The 27,523-nt window shown below is 38.5% G+C and overlaps 2 protein-coding genes across 3 annotated transcripts; one reads left to right on the forward strand and one right to left on the reverse strand.

Annotated features, from left to right (window-relative positions):
• Nucleotides 1-412: 412 nt before the first annotated feature.
• Nucleotides 413-1,378, reverse strand: LOC116906942 (olfactory receptor 7D4-like). Its single transcript, XM_032909866.1, has one exon. It carries the CDS (start codon nucleotides 1,376-1,378, stop codon nucleotides 413-415), a length of 966 nt encoding a protein of 321 aa, XP_032765757.1.
• A 14,503-nt stretch (nucleotides 1,379-15,881) lies between these two features.
• LOC116907092 (putative gustatory receptor clone PTE01) lies at nucleotides 15,882-26,511 on the forward strand. 2 transcript variants are annotated; one of them, XM_032910058.1, is made up of 3 exons: nucleotides 19,293-19,315; nucleotides 24,483-24,488; nucleotides 25,569-26,511. In XM_032910058.1, exons 1-3 carry the CDS (start codon nucleotides 19,293-19,295, stop codon nucleotides 26,509-26,511), a joined length of 972 nt encoding a protein of 323 aa, XP_032765949.1. The 2 variants fall into 2 exon arrangements, with proteins under 2 accessions (XP_032765947.1, XP_032765949.1); XM_032910056.1 differs by lacking the exons at nucleotides 19,293-19,315; nucleotides 24,483-24,488 and adding an exon at nucleotides 15,882-16,010.
• The last annotated feature ends 1,012 nt before the right edge of the window (nucleotides 26,512-27,523 follow it).

Below are 27,523 nucleotides of genomic sequence, written 5' to 3' on the forward strand. Positions count from 1 at the left end.
TGAGTACAGACTTTCTTTGTAAGGTCCAGCCTGTCCATAAAGTAATGTCTAATAACAACATGCATTCTAGTACATGAATAATTAATGTAGGATTTCTAGCCACATGTATTGTTTACCTATATTTGGACTTATGTTCTAAAAATGAACTAATTCATAATTTTTAAAAAACAATTCATGAGTTGACATTGAATGGTTGTACAGACCTAAAGAAATGTAAACATTAAACTGATGTGAAAAATATGTCATTTAAAAGAGAGGAGGAGGATAGAATTGAGGATAATGGATGAGGTATCATATAAATTTCAGCTAAAAGTATTCTCAGTATAATTTTTATCAAAAACAAAAGAACAAACTAGATAAAGTTATGTATGACTAAAGGACAAAATATTTTTAGCTTAAAATTTTACTTTTGTCATCTCAGAATACTGAAGCAAGTGAACTTATCACCTAAAAAAAATATTGCCCTAAGTGCTTGTAAAGCCTTCTTAATGTCTTTGTTTCTCAAGCTGTAGATGAAAGGGTTCAACATGGGTGTGACCACTGTATACATTACTGACGCCACCATGCCCTTCTCAGAAGAGGAAGATGCATCAGAACTAAGGTACACACCAAGGCCTGTCCCATAGAATAAAGAAACCACTGATAGGTGAGACCCACAGGTAGAAAATGCTTTATATTTTCCATCTGTTGATGGGATTCTCAAAATAGAGGAAACAATTTTAGAGTAGGAATAAAGAATCCCTGAGAAAGGAACAAAACCAAGGACACATATCAGTATGTAAAGAATGATATAATTGATTAGTGTGTTTGAACAGGCTATAGTGAGGACTGTGGCATGTTCACAATAAAAGTGTTTAATTATCTGATTGGTACAGAAGGACAGCGGCAGCATCAACAGACTCTGGATCAAAGAGTATGAGAAACTAATAAACCATGATACAAGAACCAGCAAGCCACTTAGATGGGGATTCATAATGACTGGATAGTGTAGGGGGTGACAGATGGCCACAAATTGGTCATAGGCCATCACAGAGAGGAGGAATATGTCCACGCCTGCGAAGACCATGAAAAAATACATCTGGGTGATGCATTCTGCATAGGTGATGGACTTGCTCTGTGTTTGGATGTTCACTAACATCTTAGGGATTGTTGTTGTGATGAAACAAATGTCAGAAAAGGACAGATTAGATAGGAAGAAGTACATGGGAGTATGCAGGTGAGAGTCAATGCTGACGACCAGAATGATGAGCAGATTCCCAAGCACAGTGACCACAAACATGAGCAGAAACAGTCCAAATAGCATGGGTTGATGCTCTGGATCTTGGGAAAGCCCCAGAAGTAAAAATTCTAAAGTACTTGTTTGGTTTCCTGGTTTCATGCTGTTGACAAATAAGCTAGACACCTATGGGAGAGAAAGATTGGGAAATATACACCACAGTCTCTAAGATGTCTGTCCTTTTATGTATTGAGATAAATATACATAACAGTTTCATTAGTATAAAAATTAGGATTTCTGCATTTTCTCATTCATTGAAAAGACTGTCTCATAATATTAACCCTTCCTTTGTGAGACTTGTCTTTTCCTCTTATCTCTACTTTGAATTACTAACTCCATAAATTTTAAAGCATATGAGGCCCAGAGAATCTCTGGAAGTATTTAGAGCAAAGCAGTCAATTTCTAAAAGTGCAGTACACCCTTTCTTTATGTTGGATGCATTCTGATTCCCACTCTCACATCTCAACATTTTTCAGTGGTCACACTAAATTCTGATCATTCAGAAAGGTTTGTGTTTGTGAACATGATCATATGTTCTCTGTATATTCCTCTTGAAATCCCATTTTTCTCTTCAACACCTTTATCTTTTTAATTTCTGCCTATTCTGTGTGTGTGAAACATCTCCTGGCTCTCTGGATGATTCCCATTCCAATCAAGTCTCAATACCAGGTGATTATCTGACAAAGAGGAAGATTTTGACACCATTTTTGATAGCTGAATTAAAGAAGCAATGAACATATGAAGAAATAACTTTCTACTTCTGTAGCATTGGTACTACAGCCTGAGCACCTGTCCAAAAACTTTACCAACTCTAGCTCCAAAGAAAACCACTATGTGAGACAAGATAAGTAAGATAAGAGAAAGGTATAGAAAAACCCCACTTAGTTCATTCAATCAATTCTAGTTCATTCATTTCTTAGTATATATACCTATATGTCTCAACAGTTTATCCTATTTTCCCTTCAATTAATATTTTTATGTAATCTTACAATGTATCCTTCCCTACAGAAACCTCAACAATATTGTTTTCCTGAGTCATCAACACATGGTTCATGGTTCTTTCCTAAATATCCTGCAATTAAAACCAAGGCAATTGGGAGAATAAATGCAGACATTGAATGTTAAAAGACATTTACAAAGAATTGATGGTGGTCTCTGTGATTAGAATCCAAGAAAATTACTTTTAAACTTTTATCTTTTAAAATACTCAATGCTCATCTTCCTCATCCATTCACTTGCATATAAAATAATCAAACACCCTCCATCACTGACTAAAAACCCCTCTTACTAAATAGGATTAAGGTAAGATGTTATTCAGTCAGAAGCATGTTTTTATTTCCTGGATAATCAAATATTGCTTCTTTAAGACAAATTTTAAGATCAAAATAATGAACACATCTAGTGATAAATGTACATACATGGCAAAGAAAGAAAGAATGACCCTTAAATCTTAAAGATAAAGTAGAGGGTCTGGATGCTACAGGCTTTGTTTGGAGGTATTCAGAGGTCACATGGACTGGGGTTATTGCTCTGTGTTTGAATGCTTTCACAGTGTCTGCAAGATTTTTGATTTCATCCAAGAACCATCAAGAAGTGTTGTTCACTGCAGTGTTAGCCTATCTCATGAATTACTACCTACAGTAAAAGCAACAACCAAACTATTATTTAAAAGAATTTTGACAATAGAAATTACATTGTCCTAAGTATCTCAGTATAAGAAACAATCTACTTGCTTTATTCCTAGTGTCTGGTATTGCTGGGTCTATCTGTTGAGTTATATCAGTAAGTGCCAAAGACCTGATTTAGGCTCTTATCAGTTCTTGAAAGTTTTGTGGAAGCTCTTCTTCAAGAAAGTTTCCTTGTGAAGGCAGTACTTGATGTTGTGAAAATAAAGATTCAGTTTTGTTTTTGCACTCAAATTTCCATCTCCCAGAAGTAGAGATGGCTAGCAGTTTTAATACTGAATAATTGAACACTAGGATAAAGTTTATTTTCTGAATGGGTTCAGAGTGCATCTTTGAATGCAATATGGGTTTGTCGAAGTCAGGGATGTAGCTCCTGAATATGGGTTTCTTACAAAAGAGATACCTACTTGGTGGTATGAGAATAATGATTTTTCATAGGGAAAATTAAAGACCCAGATGCAAGTATCAACTATGGAAGCAAGTGTTAGTAGCAAAAGTGTTTAAGTGCACAGAGGTAAAAGGAATGATGAAGAATGACAAGCTACAAATAGTCCAGAACAACTCCCAAAATACATAGAGATATACACAGAGATGTAGTGATGGATGGATGATATATACAGACTGCACAGGAACAATCAATTTATAAGTTATGATTTTCCTTGTGGGTTGGAGTCAACAATATATTTAGAACAGAGAAAACTAAGGACAGAGACACAACAATTTGGAATCTTCACGTCATTATACTTGAAAGGGCAAACTCAAGCTTCCTGTAACAGAAGATGAGAAATAAGTGCTGAGATCAGTAGAAAAATTATGCCAATGTCTTGCTAACAGAGTCTTCTTGAGGATAAGACCTACTCAAGTGAAAAAAAATATTTTAGCCAATGATTCTCTAAAGTTTCCAAATCTAAATGATATTTGGTAGAGAGGACCCAGTAGAAGACCAGTCCTTGATGCCCATTTTAATTCTTTCAGCTACATTAATTTAAATTTAAGTAGACACAGACATACATTCATCTGCATTTACACAGATGATTCTCAGTAAACAGACAGGAAATATTTGTTAGAACAAAATGTCTGATCACTTGCTTCTTAGCACAGTTCTTGACTTCACCTTATTCCTGAACCTCATGTGTTTTGGCATGTATGCAAAGACGCTGATCCATTGTCTATTCTGTACAAATATTTAGTGCACACAATAGAGGATAATACTTGAAGGTATTTGTGAGTTCTGATTATTTGAGAAATGATTAATAAAAAGCTTGTCCACCACCTTTACTATTATGGGAGACACTATGACCAAAGCCATGGACAGCCACTCTACTCCAGTTGTTATGAGTCCTGAGATTTTCCCAAATGGGGGAAAACTCAACTGAATAGCTGCTTAATTTTTGGTGGGGCATTGCACGCATCTACCTCCCATTAAATAAAATAATCATGTAAAATATCTAAGTCTCTTAATCTCTTCTCATCTTCACACTTAAAGGAGAGATAGGAATATGCTGTCTATAGATAAATTCAGATTTTATAAACCAATTTCTTTGATAAAAACAAGAAGACTCTTCTTGGAGAGAAATTCTAGTAAGTACAACATACAAAAGGAAGCAAGGAATAGCAAGGGAGGCTGGTCTATCATGAGAATCCTGAGATAGTTCCAAGCAAGTGAGTTTGAAAAGTCACAAATGCTTGTTCAAGTCTGAGAGAGCTCTGGCTTTCTTGGCTGAGATAATAAGATCTCTTAGAACTAGAAGAGAACAACTTTACTGTAAATTATGTCACCAGGCTCTATCGTGTACAACTTATATTGATACTAAGTCACTAAACTCTTCTGTCCAGGGAAATCTTCAGATATAAGAACCCCCGTTGAAGGAATCAGAGAAAAGACTGAAAAAGCTTGAAGGGGCTCAAGACCCCATATGACAACAATGCCAACCAACCAGAGCTTCCAGGGACTAAGCCACTACCCAAAGACTATACATGGACTGACCCTGGGCTCCAACCTCATAGGTAGCAATGAATAGCCTAGTAAGAGCACCAGTGGAAGGGGAAGTCCTTGGTCTTGCCAAGACTGAACCCCTAGTGAACGTGATTGTTGGGGGGAGGGCGGTAATGGGGGAGGATGGGGAGGGGAACAGCCATATAGAAGGGGAGGGGTAGGGGTTAGGGGGATGTTGGCCTGGAAACCGGGAAGGGGAATAACAATCGAAATGTAAATAAGAAGCACCCAAGTTAATGAAGATGGAGAAAAAAAAATGTAATGGTGTACCTGCAAAAAACTACATATTAGCTCCTCTGTATACCCTCAATTATACATATTCCAAGTAAATGGTCACTATGAAAATTCAACTTGAAGCAAATATCCTAGTGACTTTACTTTTTCAGATATTACTCATAAGAGTAGCCTCTGCAAGACATTGCAGGGGTTTCCCTTTCCTATGCTGAAGAAAGAGATAATACTCTTCCTATCAACCACTTTATTCTCCATTTCCTTCAACATCTGTTGGACTATATAAGGGTGATCTTATATACTCACTGTGGGCAATCTCTTTTGAATCTTACTTGCTCAGGGAACATTGGTTGTGAAAGTTAGAAGGTTTGTCCAAAAGAAAAAGGTGAAAGAACCAAACATGGAGAAAAGAACCTGGATGATTTGTTTCTGGGAAAGACATGAGGTATGCTCTGTCTTGGTAACTATAAGAGTTATAGGTGTGCCCTGGGATTTGTATCCCTCTGAAGCTTATTATACAAATTGATCAATGGTATGTTCATTCCCTGCTCCTCAAGGGCAGAGACTACACAAGAAGAAGACTCTAACATCTCAATTCCTTATCCCTGAGAGAAAATCAGTAGATATGCCTATGATTACTCTCTCGTGTGTTTCTTCTCTGAGTAAGAGTCACTGAAAATTTCCAAGATCATCTACTGGTGATACATGTTAAAACTTTTCTAATTGTACTTTCTTACTGAGGATGAGTAGTAAGGAGTCTCAGAATTCAGTAGGTTTCAAATTCTCAGAAATTAGATTCATGTTGACTTCTTTGCTTGTATGTGAAGGAGTAGTATATTGAGTCATACAGAAAACTTATTTATTTATATTTTTGTAGATTTTTTTGAGCATTCTTCTCACTGATTTCTAGAGTGGCTGCACTATTTTGCATTCCCATCAGCAGTGAATATGGACTCTCCTTTTCCCACAACCTCACCAGCACTCTTGTTTTGTTGATCTTAGCCATTCTGACTGGCCTGAGAAAGAATCTAACAGTTTTTTAATTTGCCACTTCCTAGTTGCTAAGGATTTTCCATTTTTTTTGGTGGCATTTCTTCGCCATTTTGATTTCTTCTCTGAGAACTCTCTGTTTATACTATTATAAATTTTTAGTGGGGTTGTCCCCTTAACTTTTTTTTAGTTCTTTGTATATTCTGGATATTAATCCTCTATCAGGTGTATATCTGGCAAAGTTTGGTCCTATTCTGAGGGATTTTAAAAACTATTTTATTTTTATTCCAGTCATTTCTTCCCCGTCCTGGTCCCCACAACCACAGTTTCTTACCCCATTCCTCCTCCTCTTTGCCTCCCAGAGGTTGCTTCTTCCCAAGGCCTCCCGATTCCCTGGGACCCCAAGTCTCTTGTTGATTAAGGATATCTCCCATTGAGGCCAGTCTATGCAGACCTCTGCTACATATGTGCCAGGTACCTTAGGCCCTGATTGGTATCCCTGCGAGCTTCCTAGAGTCTGGATTAGTTGAGACTGTTGGTCTTTCTATGGTGATGCTTTCCCTTTAAGCTTCTTTAATCCTCCCCTAAATCAACCACAGGTTTCCCTGACTTGGATGTAAGTATCTACTTCTGTTTCAGTCAGCAGCAGGAAGGGCCTCTCAGAGGACAGCCATGCCTGGCTCCTATCTGTAAGCACACCATAGCATAGTGGTGTCAGTCCTTGGTGTCTCCCACTGGGATGGACTGGTCACTGGAGCACCTTTCCTTCGGTTGCTGCTTTATTTTTGTCCCTGCAGTTCTTTTAGAAAGGAACAATTTTGGGTCAGAAATTTTGACTGTGGGTTAGTAACCCTGTCAATCTACTGGAGGTCGACTTTTCAAGTTCCCTTTCCCCTAATGTTGGGCATTTTGGCTAAGGTCATTCCTAATGAATCCTGAGGGTGTCTCACCTCCTGGGTCTCTGGTACTTTTTAGAGGGTCCTCCCATTCCCCAATTCCAAGGCTACTTATTTCCATTAATTCTCTTTGCCCTCTGGGCTTATCTCTTGTTCCCTGCCCCGATACCCAATCCTGTTCCCTCTTTCCTCTCTACCTTCCTATCTTACCAGGTCCCTCCCTCCCTCTACCTCCCTTGATTATTTTCTTCCCCTGTCTAGGTGGGATTGAAGCATCTTTACTTGGGTCTTACTTCTTGTTAAACTTTTTGTGGTCTGTGGCTTGTATCATGGGTATTCTGTACTTTTGGGCTAATATCCACTTAATAGTAAGAGTTATACCAAGATATTTTATATTATTTGTGACTATTGTGAAGGGTGTTGTTTCCCTAATTTCTTTCTCAGCCTGTTTATCATTTGTATAAAGGAAGGCAACTGATTAGTTTCAGTTAATTTCATATCCTGCCAATTTCTGAAGTTGTTTGTCAGGCTTAGTAGTTCTCTGGTAGAATTTTGGAGGTTGTTTATGTATACTATCTTATCATCTGCAAATAGTGATACTTTGCCTCCTTTCCCACACCTTTTTTTATCCAATTTGTATCCTTTTGATCTCCCTTTGCTATCTAACTGCTTTAGCTAGAATTTGAGTACTATTGAATAAACAGGAAGAGAATGGGCAGCCTTGTCCTGGATTTTAGTGGGATTGCTTCTAGTTTCTCTCCTTGATGTTGGCTGTTGGCTTGCTATATTTTGATTTTATTGTTTTATTATGCCTAGGTATATGCAATGAATTCCTGATCTCTCTAAGACTTTTAACATGAAGTCTAAAAAATATGTCTAGAAAATCATCCATTTCATCTAGATTTGTATGGTATTGGCTTTTGTAGTAGCTTTTAGTGCTTTTTCTTTTCTTTTCTTTTTTTGCATTTCCTCAGTTTTCTGTTATGTCTCTATTTTCATCTTTGATTTTGTTATACTGTCTCTGTGCCCTTTAGTTAGTTTGGCTAAGGATTTGTCTCTCTTGTTGATTTTGTCAAAGAACCAGATCTTGGTTTTATTGAATATTTGTATCATTCTCTTTGTCCTTAATTGGTTGATTTTAGTCCTGAGTTATAGTCTTTTCTGTCATCTTCTCTTCTTGGGTTTGCTTTTTTTTCTGTTCTAAAGCTTTCAGTTATGCTATTAAGTTGCTAGTACATGATATCTCCAATTTCTTGAAGGCAGATAGAGCCCTGTGACTGAGGTCAGAGCCTGTCTCTTTGGAGGCAGGCTATGCCTTCTGTATCCTTGGTTACTGCAGACCTCCTGGGAGACAGAAAGGCTATTGGGTATGGGAGGATATCTGGCCAATGGATCTGCCTGCGTAGAGAAGCCTACTGAAAGGAAGTGGAGCTCAGGAGGGCAGGTAAGTCATGTTATCAACTAGGCTCTGTGGGTGTCCCAGCTGTGTGTTTGTTTACTCCGGACCCTCTGGGACCTCCTGCACACAAGTTGTAGGGTGTGGGCAAGTGTGGGGCCGTTGATCTACCCCTGGTCAGAACGGAAAGTCTTAATACTTCATTCGTTTCCCATTTTTCCCCACACCATTTTTAGTTGCTGGGGGTTCAAGCCTCAACATGAGCTGGGGGTCACCAAGGACTAGGGATACCTGGTAGGCAAATAAGAAAACACACAATTGAGGTACAATTCTGACAGGCTGTTCTTGCAGTGAGAGCTACTGAACTCGGGAGTCAGAGTGCTCTCGAGACTTGACTCAACCACAGTATTTAATTGAAATCATACAAGGAAGTTGGGTTACAACATTCATAGGGGGTGTGGGTAAATGCTTCTTTATTTTCCTGTGCAAACATTTTCTTGTGATTCAGAGGAGTCCAGATTTAGGAAAGAAAAGAAGAAACTATAAAATCTCGAACATAAAAGTTTTGTAGAAGCACTTTTTTTTTTTTATATATATATCTCCTGATCACCTGTCTCTGGAGAGGTCGAGGGAAGCAGTATTGAGGTTATAAAGTCAGTATCTTTCAGACATGTGTGAGACAGTATGGTTTCATAAAAGGGCAAACATGAGGTCATACTGCTAACCCTGCAGTCCTTGTAAATCTTCTTGGGCCCAGACCATTGAGATTTTTTCTTTCTGTTTTTTTTTCCTTTTTTCTTCATTTCTTTTTTCCCCATCTTTATTAAATTGGATATTTCTAATGTACATTTCAAATGTTATTTCCTTTCCCGGTTTCCATGCCAACATCCTCCTAACCTCTCCCTCTCCCACTTTATATGGGTGTTTGCTTTCCAATCCTCCCCCCATTACCGCTCTCCCCACAAGAGTCTGGTCCACTGGGAGTCCAGCCTTGGCAGGACCAAGGGCTTTCCCTTCCACTGGGGCCCTTACTAGGCTATTCATTGCCACCTATGCAGTTGGAGACCAGGGTCAGTCCCTGTATAATCTTTGGGTAGTGGCTTAGTCCTTGGAAGCTCTGGTTGGTTGACATTGTTGTTCATATGGGGTCTCGGGCCTTTCTATGATTCCTTCTACGAGGGTCCCATTCTCAGCTCAGTGGTTTGCTGCTGGCATTCGCCTATGTATTTGCCATATTCTGGCTATGTCTCTCAGGAGAGATCTACATCTGGTTCCTGTCTGCCTGCACCTTTTTGCTTCATCCATCTTATCTAGTTTGGTGGCTGTATATGTATGGGCCACATGTGGGGCAGGCTCTGAATGGGCGTTCCTTCAGCCTCTGTTCTAAACTTTGCCTCCCTATCCAATCCTAAGGGTATTCTTGTTCCCATTTTAAAGAAGGAGTGAAGCATTCGCATTTTGGTCATCCTTCTTGAGTTTCATGTGTTCTGTGCATCTAGGGTAATTCGAGCATTTGGGCTAATATTCACTTATCAATGAGTGCATACCATGTGTGTTTTTCTGTGATTGGGTTACCTCACTCAGGAAGATATTTTCCAGTACCATCCATTTGCCTATGAATTTCATAAAGTCATTGTTTTTGATAGCTGAGTAGTACTTCATTGTGTAGATGTACAACATTTTCTGTATCCTTTCCCCTGTTGAAGGGCATCTGGGTTCTTTCCAGCTTCTGGCTATTATAAGGCTGCTATGCACATAGTAGAGCATGTATCCTTCTTATATGTTGGAGCACCTTTTGGGCATATGCCCAGGAGAGGTATAGCTGGGTCCTCAGGTAGTGGAATGTCCAATTTTCTGAGGAACCTCCAGACTGATTTCCAGAATGGTTTTACCAGTCTGCAATCCCACCAACAATAGAGGAGTCTTCCTCTTTCTCTACATCCTCGCCAGCATTTGCTGTCACCTGAGTTTTTGATCTTAGCCATTCTGACTGGTGTGAGGTGAAATCTCAGGGTTGTTTTGATTTGCATTTTCCTTATGACTAAAGATGTTGAACATTTCTTTAGGTGTTTCTCAGCCATTCAGCATTCCTCAGCTGTGAATTCTTTGTTTAACTCTGAACCCCATTTTTTAATAGGGTTATTTGTCTCCCTGCGGTCTCACTTCTTGAGTACTTTGTTTATTTTGGATATAAGGCCTCTATCTGTTGTAGGATTGGTAAAGATCTTTTCCCAATCTGTTGGTTGTCATTTTTTCCTAACAAGTGTCCTTTGCCTTACAAAAGCTTTGCAGTTTTATGAGATCCCATTTGTCGATTCTTGATCTTAGAACATAAGCCATTGGTGTTTTGTTCAGGAAATTTTTCCCAGTGTCCACTCCATCTCCAGAGATGCTTTCCCACTTTTTCTTCTATTAGCTTGAGTGTATCTGTTTTGATGTGGAGGTCCTTGATCCACTTGGACTTAAGCTTTGTACAGGGTGATAAGCATAGATCGATCTGCATTCTTCTACATGTTGACCTCTTGTTGAACCAGCACCATTAGCTGAAAATGCTATCTTTTTTCCATTGGATGGTTTTGGCTCCTTTGTCAAAAATCAAGTGCCCATAGGTGTGTGGGTTCATTTCTGGGTCTTCAATTCTGTTCCATTTGTCTATCTTTCAGTCTCTGTACCAATACCATGCAGTTTTTATCACTATTGCTCTGTAATACTGCTTGAGTTCAGGGATAGTGATTTCCCCCTGAAGTCCTTTTATTGTTGAGGATAGTTTTAGCTATCCTGGGTTTTTTGTTAATCCAGATGAATTTGCAAATTGTTCTGTCTAACTCTCTGAGGAACTGGATTGGTATTTTGATGGGAATTGCATTGAATCTATAGATCGCTTTTGGTAAAATGGCCATTTTTACTATATTAATCCTGCCAATCCATAAGCATGGGAGATCTTTCCATCTTCTGATGTCTTCTTCAATTTCTTTCTTCAGAGTCTTGAAGTTCTTATTGTACAGATATTTTACTTGCTTGGTTAAAGTCACACCGAGGTATTTTATATTATTTGGGACTATTATGAAGGGTGTCGTTTCCCTAATTTCTTTTTTCTTTTTTTTTTAAATGTTTACTATTTATTTAGCATGAACTTTTTTTTTTTATTAACTTGAGTATTTCTTATATACATTTCGAGTGTTATTCCCTTTCCCGGTTTCTGGGCAAACATCCCCCTCCCCCCTTCCCTTCCTTATGGGTGTTCCCCTCCCAACCCTCCCCCCATTGCCGCCCTCCCCCCCAACAGTCTAGTTCACTGGTTTCCCTAATTTCTTTCTCAGCTCGTTTCTCTTTTGTGTAGAGGAAGGCTACTGATTGATTTGAGTTAATTTTATACCCAGCCACTTTGCTTAAATTGTTTATCAGCCTTAGTAGTTCTCTGGTGGAACTTTTGGGATCACTTAATTATACTATCATATCATCTGCAAATAGTCATATTTTGACTTCTTCCTTTCCAATCTGTATCCTCTTGATCTCCTTTTGTTGTCTGATTGCTCTGGCTAGAACTTCAAGAACTATATTGAATAAGTAGGGAGAGAGTGGGCAGCCTTATCTAGTCCCTGATTTTAGTGGGATTGCTTCTAGTTTCCCTCCATTTAGCTTAATGTTAGCGACTGGTTTGCTGTATATGGCTTTTACTATGTTTAGGTATGGTCCTTGAATTCCTATTCTTTCCAGGACTTTTATCATGAAGGGGTGTTGAATTTTGTCAAATGCTTTCTCAGCATCTAATGAAATGATCATGTGGTTTTGTTCTTTCAGTTTGTTTATATAATGCATTTCCTTGATGGTTTTCCATATATTAAACCATCCCTGCATGTCTGGGATTAAGCCTACTTCATCATGGTGGATGATTGTTTTTGATGTGCTCTTGAAGATTCGGTTTCTGCCAGAATTTTGATTGGAGTATTTTGCATCCTTTATATTCATAAGGGGTTTGTTTAAATTGGTCTGATGTTTTTCTTTCTTTGTTTTCAAGTCTCTGTGTGGTTTAGGTATAAGAGTAATTGTGGCTTCATAGAAGAAATTCCTCAGTAGTGGCCCATCTGTTTCAATTTTGTGGAATAGTTTGGATAGTATTGGTATTTCAGAGGTCTTCTATGAAGGTCTGATAGGTGTGCAATCTTTTCCTGAAGTCCTCCAGCATCATGGTCAAATATGATTTTGAATATAGATCTTGCTTTTCTGGTGTGTTTGGATATTCCATGTTTGTTTTGATGGGAGAATGGGCTCCTTTCTGTATGGTGCCATGTAGTCTTGGTTTCTGCTTGGGTTCCTCGCGCATTTGGCTCTGGCCATCAAATTATCTCTAGTGTTACTTTGTTCTGGTATTTCTGACAGTGGCTAAACTGTCCTATAGGCCTGTGTGTCAGGAGTGCTGTAGACCTGTTTCCTCTCTTTCAGTCAGTTATGGGGACAGAGTGTTCTGCTTTTTATTTGGGAGTTGAGGCCATTGGGCGTGTAGTTTTCCTCTCTACAGGTCTTCAGCTGTTCCTGTGGACCTGTGCCTTGAGTTCACCAGGCAGGTCACTTGCAGCAGAAAAGTTGGTCTTACCTGTGGTCCTGAGGCTCAAGTTCGCTCGCGGGGTGCTGCCCACGGGCTCTCCGAGGTGGCAGCAACCAGGAAGATCTGCGTCGCCCCTTCCGGGAGCCCCCGTGCACCAGGGTTCCAGATGGATTTTGGTATTTTCCTCTGGAATCAGTAATGTGTGCAGAGAGCAGTCTCTTCTGGTTTCGCAGGCGTGTCTGCCTCTCTGAAGGTTTAACTCTCCCTCCCACGGGATTTGGGTGCAGAGAACTGTTTATCCGGTCTGTTTCCTTCAGGTTCCGGCGGTGTCTCAGGCAGGGGTCCTTCTGCTCCTGGGCCCTCCCCCACAGGAACCCAGAGGCCTTGTACAGTTTCCTCTTGGGCCAGGGATGTGGGCAGGGGTGGGCAGTGTTGGTGGTCTCTTCCGCTCTGCAGCCTCAGGAGTGCCCACCTGACCAGGCGGTGAGGTCTCTCTCCCACGGGGTCTGGGAGCAAAGACCTGCTGCGGGCCGGGATCCACGGGTGTGGGACTTCCCCATTCTTATCTCTTTTTACAAAGCTCAAGTCCAAGTGAATCAAAGACCTCCACATAAAACTAGATATGCTGAACCTAATAGAACAAAAAGTGGAAAAGAACCTTGAACACACAGGGGAAAATTTCTGAACAGAACACCAGTGGCTTATACTCTGAGCTAAACAGTGGACCAATGGGACCTCATAAAATCAACAATCTTCTGTGTGCAAAGGACACTGTCAATAGGACAAAATGGCAACTCACAGATTGGAAAAACATCTTTACAGACCTTACATCCGATAGAGGGCTAATATCCAAAATATACAGAGAACTCAAGAACTTAGACTCCAGAGACCTAAATAACTCAATTAAAAATGGATACAGAGCTAAACAAAGAATTCTCAAATGAGGAATCTCAAATGGCTGAGAAACACCTAAAGAAACCTTCAACATCTTAAGTCATCAGGGAAATGCAAATCAAAACAACCCTGAGATTCCACCTCGCACCAGTCAGAATGGCTAAGATCAAAAACTCAGGTGACAGCAGATGCTGGCAAGAATGTTGAGAAAAAGGAACCCTCTTCCATTGTTGGTGGGATTGCAAGCTGGTACAACCACTCTGGAAATCAGTCTGGTGAATCCTCTGAAAATTAGGAATAGTTCTACATTAGAGCCCAGCTATACCTCTACTGGGCATATACCTTAAAGATGATTGAACATATAACAAAGACACGTGCTCCACTATCTTCATAGCAGCCTTATTTTTAGTAGCCTGAAGCTGGAAACAACCCAAATGTCCTTTAAAGGATAAATAGATATAGAAAATGTGGTATATTTACACAATGGAGTCCTACTCATCTATTAAAAACAATGACTTCAGGAAATTCTTAGGTAAATAGATGGAACTGGAAAATATCATCCTGAGTGAGGTAACCCAGTCACAAAAGAAAACACATGGTGTGTATTCACTGATAAGTGGATAATAGCCAGAAAAAAGCTCCGAATACCCAGGATATAATTCACAGATCATATGATACAACCCAAGAAGGAAGAAGACCACACCAAAGTGTGAATGCTACATTCATACTTAGAATGAAGAAGAAAATAATCTTGGGTTTTAGAGGGAGAGAGGGATCTGGGAGCGAATGAGGAGGGGGAGGAAAAAGGGGGCTCTGGTTCAGATATGGGAGGAGATGGGGGAGAATCCAGAAGGTCTGGAATTTGAAAGGATGTGTGTAGCAGTGGGGTAAGGGGAACTGGGAGTAGCCACTAGAAAGTCCCAGATGCCAGGGACCCAAGAGTTTCCCAGGATCCACCATATAGGACATTAGCCAAAATACCCAACAAAATTGAAATAGAACCTGTAGAGATTATATCCATTGGATAGGCACAGCTCATGTTGAGGGATGGGGCCACCCACCCACCCCCAAAATAATAATTCAGAATTCTTTCTGTCAAAATGAAATAGAGGGACAAAGAGTAGAGCAGATTTTAAAGGAAAGGCCATCCAGAGACAGCCCCACCTAGGGATCTATCCCTTCTGTGGACACCAAACCCAGACACTGTTGCTAAGAAGAGCTTGCTGACCAGGGACTGGTATAGCTGTCCCTTGAGAGGCTCTTCTAGAGCCTGATCAATACAGATGTGGATCCACATAGCCAAACATTGAACTGAGTGGGGGCACACCCCAATGGAGGAGTTAGGGCAAGAACTGAAGGAACTGAAGAGGTTTACAATCCTATAGGAAGAATAACAATATCAACCAACCAGATCCTCCAACCCCCCTGGACTAAACTACCAACTACAGAGTATGCATGGAGGAACCCATGACTTCAGATGGATATGTAGCAGAGGATTGTCTTATTTGGCATCAACAGGAGGGGAGCCCCTTGGTCCTGTTCAGGCTCAATGACCCAGCATAAGGTAATTCTGGGGCTCTGAGACAGAAGTGGGTGGGCTGGTAGGGAAGCACCCTCACTGAGACAGGGTGTGGGAGGAGGTGGTAGTGGCTTTGTGGAGGGGAAAATGGGAAGGGGGATAACATTTGAAATGTAAGTAAATAAAATAACCAATGAAAATCAAGTAGAAAGTTCAGGACCTTACAAAGGGAACTGACTCTTTTGATGCTTCTTTTCAATTACTATTAACAAGTCCTCGGAGATTGGGTTAACATGAATCAATTTGGCTAATTATAAGCTCTGAACATTGAACTCTCAAGCCTATGCAACTGTAAATAAGAAGTCAGTGTCCTTCCAGATATTTAGTTTTCTTGGTTCTAGTCCCCTTGGGTCTGTTTTAACGCTCTCTTGAAGCCATATTTCCATCATGAATCCATGTCTGAGTCTATCTTCTTGGTGGCTCTGGTGACAGAACGTGACTCTCCATCACTTTCCAAGCAGAGAAGAAATGATGGATCATTACTCCCTCATCATGCACCAGCACATAGATGACACAGTCTGGTGAGGAGCTTGGGAGAAACTGGGAGCAGAAGAGATGGGGGGAGGAGGGAGCACATTACTGCTTCATCATCAAAGCAAAAGTATGGCAGGTTAATGCTACATGCCTATAGTCCAAACACTTGAGAGGCTGACACAGGAGGATCGACAATTTGAGGACATCTTGGCCTATGTAGAGAGAACCCATTTCAAAAATTAAACCAGGGACTGTGAAGTGGCTCCATGTGTCAGAACTTGCCATCAAGTCTGATGATCTAAATTTGGCTTCAATAACCCACATATAACCAGAAGTGAAGTGACTTGTATAGTGTTGTCCTTTGTGCTTGATTCCAAGTAATGATAATGATAATGATAATAATAACAATAGTAATAATAATAGTAACAAAACAAAGGCAAACCAAACCAAACCAAAATTAAACAAATTACATGAAATTAGAATAACCAGGTGAAAAGGTGCTCCAAATGCAAACTTTTAACTCAAAGGACAATGAATACTTTTAAGCATGCAATTATATTTATTTATATGTTCAGTGTGATAGTTTGATATATATATATTAGTGTGTAAGGAGTAGATAAAAATTTATTAGCTCATCAATCTCCAGAAATACTCACCATTTTTTTTTGTATTGGGAAACTTCAAACTCCTTTCTTCTAGTTCACTGTAAAGTTTATAATTATTTGTTGTGGATGCGGCTTCCATAATTGTATATAAAATTTTAGAACTTATTGCTCACATGGATATTTGATGTACATGATTCAAACTCCTACTTTACCCTTTCTCCCTACTGGAAGCTATTGGATCGCATGTTCTTGTTATAGTGAGGATGTGAGACTTGTAATGCAAAGGTCCATCATCCACGTACAATAGTCCTTATTCCTGTAGTTATTTCTTTGACCAGAGTGGGAAATATGTCCTGAAAACTATTTCTTGATTACTAAAAATGAGGAGGATGGTAGGGATGTAAATAACTATGATATTGTAAGCTTTATCAAAATGTCACAAGTGCTATACTCAATGAACTTAATTCTGTCTGCACTGTTACTGTCAGGATGATATATGAGGGGCGTATTTTTCCACAAGGAAAGGATCAGTACCTTTGTTTTGGTAATATGCACCTTATCCTTGGATAGAAGGCGTTGGAATGATATTTTGAATGAACAATATGATTCCACGCAAAGGGAATCTGTTCAGGGTTTTCCCATCCCAACGCATCCAGTTGTTTCTTTTCCCTGTAATTGCTGGAAACCATCCTCTACTCATAGTACTTATCTCTTTGAGATGATCCACTCCTAAGCCAGTGGTAGATGTTCTTTCTCTTCTTATTGTCAAAAGCATAGCTGAGATCACAGGTGTGGAACTGAAGAAAGCTTATAATTCACAGAATTATCTTTTTTTATTCTTGAATTTTATTATCTCATTTATCTCCACAAAATCTACAGCCATTTTTACATATCAAAAATAAGAAGTGATGAAAAGTACACCAGCATATCTTTTAAAAATTTACTTTATTATTTTAATTATGTGGTATGTGACTAGAGAGATGTCTAATCAGTTAAAATCACTTGCTTCTTCTAGAGACGAAGTTTCAGTCCCAGAACCAACATGACACCTTAAAATTGTCCATAACTTTTGTTTTAGTTTGAGGGGACCCAATACCATCTTCTGGGCTCTGCAGGCACAGGCAAGAAAAGACCCTCATACACATAAATAAAAATAAATAAAATAAATAAATCTTGAAAATGTGTGTGTGTGTGTGTGTGTGTGTGTGTGTGTATGTGTGTGTGAAGGTGGGTTTATGTATGAGGTGCAGTTGCCTGCAGAGGTATCGTATCCCTCTGGAGTTAGAATTGTAAGTGTTAGTCTGATATGGGTTCTGGGAACCAAAGTCAGGTCCTCCACAAAGTTAGCAAATGCTCTGAAGCACTTTCTCTGAACTCTCTCTCCTGTCCCATCACAAATATCTTAAGCTCCATTTTTACTCAGGAACTGGAAGTTATAAAAAGGCATATAATAAATATGCCATTTATTAAAACCTGGATCTTTGCTTTAGAACATTTGCGGTTTGGCAAATAGAGTGAGGACTTTTACCCTGAGACCCCAAGGAGTAATTTATTTGTACAGTGCTGGTGACTACAGATGTTTGTAGCAAGTCCTCTGTCACCGACCTAATTCCTTAGCCCACAAATTTGATTTGGAAATCTTTGCTTTATTTTCCACATGTGTGATACCAAGCACGTTATTTCTGAACCTCAGAATTGTCATAAGCATTCAATCCTTGTAGGTTAACTCCAATGAGTTAGTGCTAATTAAGCAATACTACTTTTGTGACTAAGAATGTGATGCACATATATGTTATATAAATGTTATATATGTGCATATATTATTCTTAGTAATGATAATAATTAAGTTTCTAACCTGTCAATCTCCTGCTGCATAAAAATCTTGGTTTTGAAGAGATTTAAAAAAAACCAGTTTAGTTCCTATACAAGTCTAAATAGTAACTAGGAGAAAATATCTGGGTTGCCTTAATTCTAGTTTCTCAGAGCAAGTTTAATACTGAGTTGTTTACAAAAACAAGTACAAAATCTCCATTTAATATTGACTAGCCTTTTCTTGCTTTGACTGAAAATGAGGTTGGTCAATATGATATGAACACATGGGAACATGACTATGTGAGCTTTCATCTATTTTAGTATGTCTCACAGGAACAAAAGAATAGAAAAATAGCATTTATTTGTGTTTACTTTGTGATATTGCTTAAAAATTACTTTTGGGGTGTGTGTGTGTGTGCATGTGCATGTGTGTGTGCGTGTATGTGTGCGTGTATGTGTGTGTGGTGTGTGTGTGTGTGTATGTGTACAGGTATGCCATATAGATACATGTGTCAAAGTCAGAGAACATCTTACAAGAAATCTACCACGTGAGTTCCAGGGACAAATTTGATTTGTCAGTCTTGGTAGCAAGTACCTTCACCCACCACGTCATATCATTGCTTCACTCATGGAATTTCCATGAACTTTCAAATTTTTTTCTTTTTTTTTTCTTTTCAGAGCTGGGGACCAAACCCAGGGCCTTGCGCTTGCTAGGCAAGTGCTCTACCACTGAGCTAAATCCCCAACCCCGAACTTTTAATTTTTAACATCATAACATTATTAAAAATAAAAAAGGAACATTGCAGAAGTTTTCCCAGGCAGGAAAAACAGGAGAAGAAAGTGAAAAAGTGAGATAATTATGTTTTCTGGGCTGAAAAACATTTTTAGGGCATCAAGTTGTTTTATGATCGAATGTCCCAAAGACAAGTATCTCTGTTGTACAGTCAAATATAAAGCATTACAATTATTATAGGGTTGTACTTCATTAATACTCTTCATCTGAATTACAGTTATGATTCTAGTTCTTATGCAGTGTAATAAATACTTATCTATTTCTACCTCTATTAGGTACGTTTGTCCTTTAGAAACTAGCCTTACTATTTCATGAGATGCATTTTCAGTTAATGAAATGCACAATGAGGCAGAGCAGTTTAACTACATAGTGTTTGAATAAAGGCTCTAAGATATGCTTTGGGTATGACACTGAATGCTAGTAATCCTGATAGAGAAAGCAGAAATTGGATTGTGAATTCAAGCCCAGCCTAGGTTACATAGCAATACCTTGCCTCAAACACAAACAAAACAAAACAAAACTAACATAAAGATTAAAACCTTACAGCTCCTACATAGTCCAGGGCACTGTCTTCTCCAGATATGATTAAAATTTTCTTTTCTTGCCAAATATGCCCGAGCTTCTGGCTATTATAAATAAGGCTGTTATGATCATAGTAGAGCATGTGTCCTTGTTATATTTTGGAGCATCTTCTGGGTAGATGTTCGGGAGTGGTATAGCTGGGTCCTCAGGTAGTACTATGTCCAATTTTCTGAGGATTGATTTCCAGAGTGGTTTACCAGTTCCCACCAGCAATGGAGGAGTGTTCCTCTTTCTTCTCATCCTTGCCAGAATCTGTTGTCACCTGAGTTTTTGATCTTAGCCATTCTCACTGGTGTGAGGTGGAATCTCAGGGTCATTTTGATTTGCATTTCCATGATGACTAAGGGTGTTGAACATTTCTTTAGGTGCTTAATAGCTATTTAAGATCCCTCAGTTGAGGAATCTCTGTTTAGCTCTGTACCCCATTGTAATAGGTTTATTTGGTTCTCTGGAATCTAACTTCTTGAGTTCTTTGTATCTTTTGGGTATTAGTCTTCTATTGGATGTAGGTTTGTTAAAGATCTTTTATCAATCTGAAGGTTGCTGTTTTGTCCTGATGACAGTGTTCTTTGCCTTACAGAAGCTTTTTAATTTTATGAGATACCATTTGATTTTAGTGGATCTTAGAGTCTGGGTCATTGGTGCTCTGTTGAACAAACTTTCCCCTGTGCCGATGTGTTCAAAGTTCTTTCTCTATTACTCTTCTAATAGATTCAATGTATCTGGTTTTATGTGGATGTCTTTGATCCACGTGGACTTGAGCTTTGTAAAAGGGGATAAGAATGGGTCAATTTGCATCCTTCTATGTGCCTACTGTCACTAAATCAGCAACATTTGTTGAAAATACTGTCTTTTTTTCTCACTGGATGGTTTTAACTACTTTGTCAAAGATGAAGTGACCTTAGGGATGTGTGTTCATTTATAGGTGTTCAATTTTATTCCATTTATCTACATGCCTGTGTCTGTACAAATACCATGCAGTTTTTATCACGATTGCTCTGTAGCCGAGCTTAAGGTCAGGGATGGTTGAGAATAGTTTTCCCTATCCTGGGTTTTTTGTTGTTCCAAATGAATTTGAGAGTTGATCTTTCTATCTCTATGAAGAATTGAGTTGAAATTTTGATGGGGATTGCATTGAATCTGTAGATTGCTTTTGGTGATATGGCCATTTTTAATATGTTAATCTTGCCAATCCATGATCATGGGAGATCTTTTCATCTTCTGAGATCTTCTTTAATTTCTGTCTTCAGAGACTTGAAGCTCTTGTAATGCAGATCTTTCCCTTGCTTGGTTAGAGTCACACAAAGATATTTTCTATTTTTTGTAACTATTGTGAAGGGTATCTTTTCCTAATTTCATTCTTAGCCTGTTTATATTTTGAGTAGAGGGAAGCTATTGATTTGTTTGAGTAAATTTATATGCAGCCACTTTGTTGAAGTTTTGTATCAGACTTAGGAGTTCTCTGGTGAAATTTTTGGGGTCACTGAAGTATTATATCATATCATCTGCAAATAGTGAGATTTTGACTTCTTCCTTTCCAGTTTGTATTCCTTTCACCTCCTTTGTTGTGTAATTGTTTTGGTTAGGATTTTGAGTACTATATTGAATACATAGTCCCTGATTTTAGTGGGATTGCTTCAAGTTTCTCACCATTCAGTTTGATGTTAGCTACTGGTTTGCTGTATATTGCTTTTACTATGTTTAGGTATGGCCCTTGAGTTTCTGTTCTTTCCAAGACTTATAGCAGGAAGGGGTGTTATATTTTGTCAAAGGCTTTTTCAGAATATAATGAGATATGTGTTTTTTCTTTTGAGTTTGTTTATATAGTGGATTATGTTGATGGATTTCTGTTTATTGAACCATCCCTGCATCTCTGGGATGTAGCCCAATTGATCATGATGAATGATCATTTTGATTTGTTCTTGGATTTGGTTTGGGAGAATTTCATTGAGATTTTTGTATCAATATTCATAAAGGAATTGGTCTGAAGTTCTCTTTTTCTGTTAGGTCTCTGTGTGACTTAGGTGTAAATGTAATTCTGGCTACATAGAATGAATTGGGTAGTGTTTCTTCTGGTACCATTTTGTGGAATAGTTTGGACAGTTTTGTTGTTAGGTCTTCTTTGAAATTCTGATAGAATTCTGCACTAAAACAATCTGGTTCTGGGGTTTTTTGGTTGGGGGAGTTTTAATGACTGCTGCTATTTCATTTGGGGTTATGGGAATCTAGATAGTTTATCTGATCCTGATATAACTTTTGTTCCTTGTATTTTTCTAGAGAATTATCAATTTCATCCAGATTTTCCAGTTTTATAGTGGGATCTGATAAATTTTTGAATGACTTCAGTTTTTGTTATTTCTTCCATTTCATTTCTGATTTTGTTAGTTTGGATACTCTCTCTGTGCCTCTGGCTAGTCTGGCTAAGGGTTTATCTATCTTGTTGATTTTCTCAAAGAACCAGCTCCTAGTTTTGTTGATTTTTTTAATATAATTTTCTTTGTTTCTACTTGGTTAATTTTAGCTTTGCGTTTGATTATTTCCTGTCTTCTACTCCTCTTGGGTGTATTTGCTTCTTTTGGTTCTAGCACTTTTAGATGTGCTGTTTAGCTCCTAGTTTATGCTCTTTCCAATTTCTTTATGGAGGTATCCAGAGCTATGAGTTTTCCTCAGCACTTCTTTTGTTGTGTCTCCTAATTTTGGGTATGTTGTGACTTCATTTTCATTAAATTCTCAAAAGTTCTTCCTTCCTTCCTTCCTTCCTTCCTTCCTTCCTCCCTCCCTCCCTCCCTCCCTCCCTCCCTCCCTCCCTCCCTCCCTCTCTCTCTCTCTCTCTCTCTCTCTCTCTCTCTCTCTCTCTCTCATCCTTGACCAAATTATCATTGTCTAGAGACTTGTACAGCTTCCATGTGTCTGCCAGATTTCTGTTGTTTCTTGTTATTATTGAAGCCCAGCCTTAGTTCATGGTTCTCTGCTAGGATGCAAGGGATAATTTCAATCTTTTCATATTTGTTGAAGCTTGTTTTGTGACTGATTATATGGTCAATTTTAGAGAAGGTACCATGAGGTGATAAGAAGATATATTCTTTTGTTTTAGGTTGAAATGTCCTATAGATATCTGTTAAATCCATTTGGTTCTTATATTCTATTAGTTTCACTGTGTCTCTGTTTAGTTTCTGTTTCCATGATCTGTCCATTGGTGAGAGTGGGGTGTAGAAGTCTCCCACTATTATTGTGTGAACTTTACTTTTCACTTTGAGCTTTAGTTAAGTTCCTTTTATGAATGTGGATTTCCTAGCATTTGAGGCATAGATGTTCAGAATTGAGAGTTCATCTTGGTATATTTTTCTTTAGATGTGTATGGAAAGTCCTTCATCATCTTTTTTGATAACTTTTGATTGAAAGTCAATTTTATTCGATATTAGAATGACTACTCAAGCTTGTGTCTTGAGACTATTTTCTTGGAAAGTTTTTTTCCAGCTTTTCCCTTTCAGGTAGTGCTTGTCTTTGTCACCGAGGTGTATTTTCTGTAGGCAGTAAAATGCTCAGTCCTGTTTATGTATCCATCCTTTTAGTCTATGTCTTTTTATTGGGAGAATTGAGTCCATTGATATTAAGACATAATAAGGACCAGTGATTGTTTTTTCCTGTTATTTTTGTTGTTAGATGTGGAATTAAGTTTGTGTGGCTATCTTCTTTTGGGTTTGTTGACAGAAGATTAATTTCTTGCTTTGAGGCATAGTTTCCCTTCCTGTGTTGGAGTTTTCCATCTATTATCCTTTTTAGGGCTGGGCTTGGGGAAAGATATTGTGTAAATTTGTTTTTTTCATGGAATGTCTTTGTTTCCCCATCTATGGTAATTGAGAGTTTTGCTGGATGTAGCCTGGGCTGGCATTTTTGTTCTCTTAGTTTCTGTATGACATCTGCCCAGGATCTTCTAGCTTTTATAGTCTCTTTTGAGTAGTCTGGTGTAATTCGATAGGTCTGCCTTTATATGTTACTTGACCTTTCCCCCTTACTGCTTTTAATATCCTCTAATTTGTTTTGTGCATTTAGTGTTTTGATTATTATGTGAGGGGAAGAATTCCTTTTCTGGTCTAATCTGTTTGGAGTTTGGTAGACTTCTTGTAGGTTCATGGGGATCTATTTAGTTTAGGGAAGTTTTTTTTCTATAATTCTTTGAAGATATTTACTGGCCCTTTAATTTGGGAATCTTTACTCTTTTCTATACCTATTTTTCTTAGGCTTTGTCTTTTCATTGTGTCCTAAATTTCCTGGATGTTTTGGGTTAAGAGCTTTTTGCATTTTGCATTTTCTTTGACTGTTGGGTCAATGTTTTCTATGGCATATTATATGCCTGATATTCTCTATTCTATTTCTTGTATTCTGTTGATGATCATCTATGACTCCTGATCTCTTCCCTAGGTTTTCTATCTCCAGGTTTGTCTCTCTTTGTGCTTAATTTGTTGTTTCTATTTCCATATTTAGATCCTGGATGGTTTTGTTCATTTCCTTTACCTGCTTGGTTGCATTTTCCTGTATTTCTTTAAGGGATTTATGTGTTTCCTCTTTAAGGGCTTCTACCTGTTTACCTGTCTTCTCCTGTGTGTCTCTAAGTGCATTATTTATGTCCTTCTTATATTCCTCTATCATATCCATGAGATGGAATTTTAGATTATAATCTTGCTTTTCAGGTGTGTTGGGGTATCCAGGGCTGGCTCTGGTGTGAGTAATGGGTTTTGGTGATGCCAAGTAGCCTTGGTTTCTGTTGCGTATGTTCTTGTGCTTGCCTCCCACTGTCTGGTTCTCTCTGGTGTTTGCTGGTTTTTCTGTCTCTGATGGGAGCCTGTCCCTTCTGTGAGCATTTGAGCCTGTGGTCCTAGGTGTGTCAGCACTCCTGGGAGAGAAGCTCTCTCCATGCATAGTTGGGGTGCTTTTAGCTGTGATCTTACGAGTGTGATCCCAGCACTCCTGGGATACCACCTCCCTCTGTGTTCTTAGGTGTGTCAGCAATATCAGGAGACCTGCTCTCTCCAGGGAGTGGGTGTGTGGAGAGTTGTGGCACAGTGTGAGCTACAGGTTACAGATGGAAATGCTAGGGCTGTTTCTTAATTACTATTTTGTTGTTGATGTTGTTTTGAGGCAAGGTCTTATTATTGCCTTGTGTGTCCTAAAAATCACTATGTAGACCAGGCTGACCTCAAACTCATAGAGATCTGCCTGCTTCTGCATCCCAAGTGATGGAGTTAAGTCACATATTCTGAATTCATCTTTAATTACTTTCAATATAAATAATATTACTGCAAATGGAAAAGGATATTTCTTTTTTTTTCCTTTTATTCGGAGCTGGGGACCGAACCCAGGGCCTTGTGCTTGCTAGGCAAGTGCTCTACCACTGAGCTAAATTCCCAACCCCAGAAAAGGATATTTCTTATTGTAGATTTTATCTTAAAAGGATATTTTCCCGTGGCCACAGTTTTGTAGCTAATGAATTTTCTATTCAAACATACTTCATTTGGATTTCTCTAATAGAGATTATATAATATACAATATGTAATATATAATAGAACAATGGAGTATAAATAGTAGAATAAAATATGCAGAATATAACAGTAGAATGAGGCAAATAACAGAAAATAATTAATGATAAAATTATTCTAGGATTTAGTTTGTAAAAACAGAAATATTGATATCTGTGCCTAACACTTAAAATTAATTTGTGGATTTTATCAGTAAACTGCCTTCACTGAAAACTCAGAGGCACTATTGGTTACTGGTTTAGTAATTTTTTCAATCTTATCATTTGTTTTCAAAAGGTGTCCAAGCAATATAGAAGAGCAAAATATAACACATATCTCAGAATTCCACCTCATGGGACTCTCAGATGATCTACAGCTTCAGCCCATACTCTTTGGACTATTCCTTTTCATGTACTTGGTCACAATGCTTGGGAACCTGCTCATCATCCTGACAGTCAGCTTTGATTCTCACCTCCACAGTCCAATGTACTTTTTCCTCTCTAACTTATCCTTGGCTGACATCAGTTTCACTTCCACCACACTACCAAAAATGATAGTGGACATTCAGACTAACAACAGAGCCATTTCCTATTCAGGATGCCTGACTCAGATGTCCTTTTTTATGCTTTTCGGGTGTTTGGATAGTCTGCTTCTAACAGCCATGGCTTATGATAGGTTTGTGGCCATCTGCCATCCTCTGCACTACCAGGTCATTATGAACCCTCGTCTTTGTGGCTTGTTGGTTTTTCTATCTATTCTAATAAGCCTTTTGGTTTCTCAGCTGCATAATTCAGTGGTATTACAACTTACCTACTTCAAGAGTGTGGACATTTCCTATTTCTTCTGTGATCCATCTCAACTTCTTAACCTTGCCTGTTCTGATACCTTTACCAATAACATAGTCATGTATTTTGTTGGTGCCATCTCTGGTTTTCTCCCTATTTCAGGGATTTTTTTCTCTTACTATAAAATTGTTTCCTCCATTCTTAGAATGCCATCACCTGGTGGGAAATATAAAGCCTTCTCTACTTGTGGCTCTCACCTGTCAGTTGTTTGCTTATTTTATGGAACTGGTCTTAGTGTATACCTCAGTTCAGCTGTCTCCTTGTCTCCCAGGAAGGGCGCAGTAGCATCGATAGTGTACACTGTGGTCACCCCTATGCTCAACCCCTTTATCTACAGTTTAAGAAACCGGGACATCAAGAGCGCCATATGGCGGCTCCTCAGAAAAACAGTCTAATTTCAGGACCTCTGCATTTATTCTGTATCCTTTGTATATTTTACTCACAAAATTCTTAATTATTGTAATACCTGTGGAATCTTCATCTGTCTAATACTGCATTAATAACTACACAATTGAAAACACCAGGCAACTTTCTTCTTATATATTCAGAAGAGGAAGGAAGTAATTTCCACCTCATGGGACTCTCAGATGATTCATAGCTTCGTCTCTTACTATTTAGACCATTCCTGTTCACGTACCTGGTCACAATGCTTGAAAGCCTCATCATCCTGGACTTCCTTTCCTCTTCCTTTCCCCCCTTCCATATTATAAGAAAATTCTATAGCAAGTTTCTTATCACATTTAGTGGGTATAGGTCTACACTGAAAGTTAAAGAATATGTACTTAGTAAAAGGGAACATCATTCTGGGTGAAATATATATGATATATACAAATTTCTTTCATAGAAACAAAATGACACTTCCTTACCTTTCTTTATGTGTTTTTTAGAAATGCTCTACAAGTGTTCGCTTTAGTTTTTTGGTGTGTGGTCCTAGAAAAGTTGACCATGTTATAGTGGGTGACTCCATTTCCAGGCACGTATAGGCAGTGCTATTGGTCTCATTTAAAAAAGAATACAAGAAATGGGGAGAGATTGGGAGATTATCTGGGAGGAGTTGAATGGGGCATTCAGGGTGAATGTGACCAAAAATACACTGAATGCAGTTATGAAATTCTCAAAGAACAAAATAAAAACATATATAATGAATTTTATTTTATTTAGGTTGTTTTTGAGGATGTAGGTTATTGGTACTCATGCCTGTATCTATGAAGTTGCTCAGGCCTTTATAAAAATTACTGATGCTTGTGGCACTTTTGCAAAAGACCTGATTTATAGCACTCATATTGTGACTTATACCCATTTGCAACTCCAGGTCTATTGGACACTGTGATATCTTCTTGCCTCTGTGGGCACTGCATTCATTGGTACACTTATATACATTGAAGCAACATTCATATACATAAAGTA

The sequence above is a fragment of the Rattus rattus genome, chromosome 8, assembly GCF_011064425.1.
Source record: "Rattus rattus isolate New Zealand chromosome 8, Rrattus_CSIRO_v1, whole genome shotgun sequence".
Lineage (NCBI taxonomy): Eukaryota > Metazoa > Chordata > Mammalia > Rodentia > Muridae > Rattus > Rattus rattus.

Bases quoted from the DNA above. Each gene is read 5' to 3' on its own strand.
- LOC116906942 (XM_032909866.1), bottom strand. From the start codon at position 1,378: ATGAAACCAGGAAACCAAACAAGTACTTTAGAATTTTTACTTCTGGGG.
- LOC116907092 (XM_032910056.1), top strand. From the start codon at position 15,958: ATGATGGATCATTACTCCCTCATCATGCACCAGCACATAGATGACACA. The intron at 16,011-25,568 runs GTGAGGAGCTTG...TGTTTTCAAAAG, and splicing joins CACATAGATGACACAGTCTG to GTGTCCAAGCAATATAGAAG.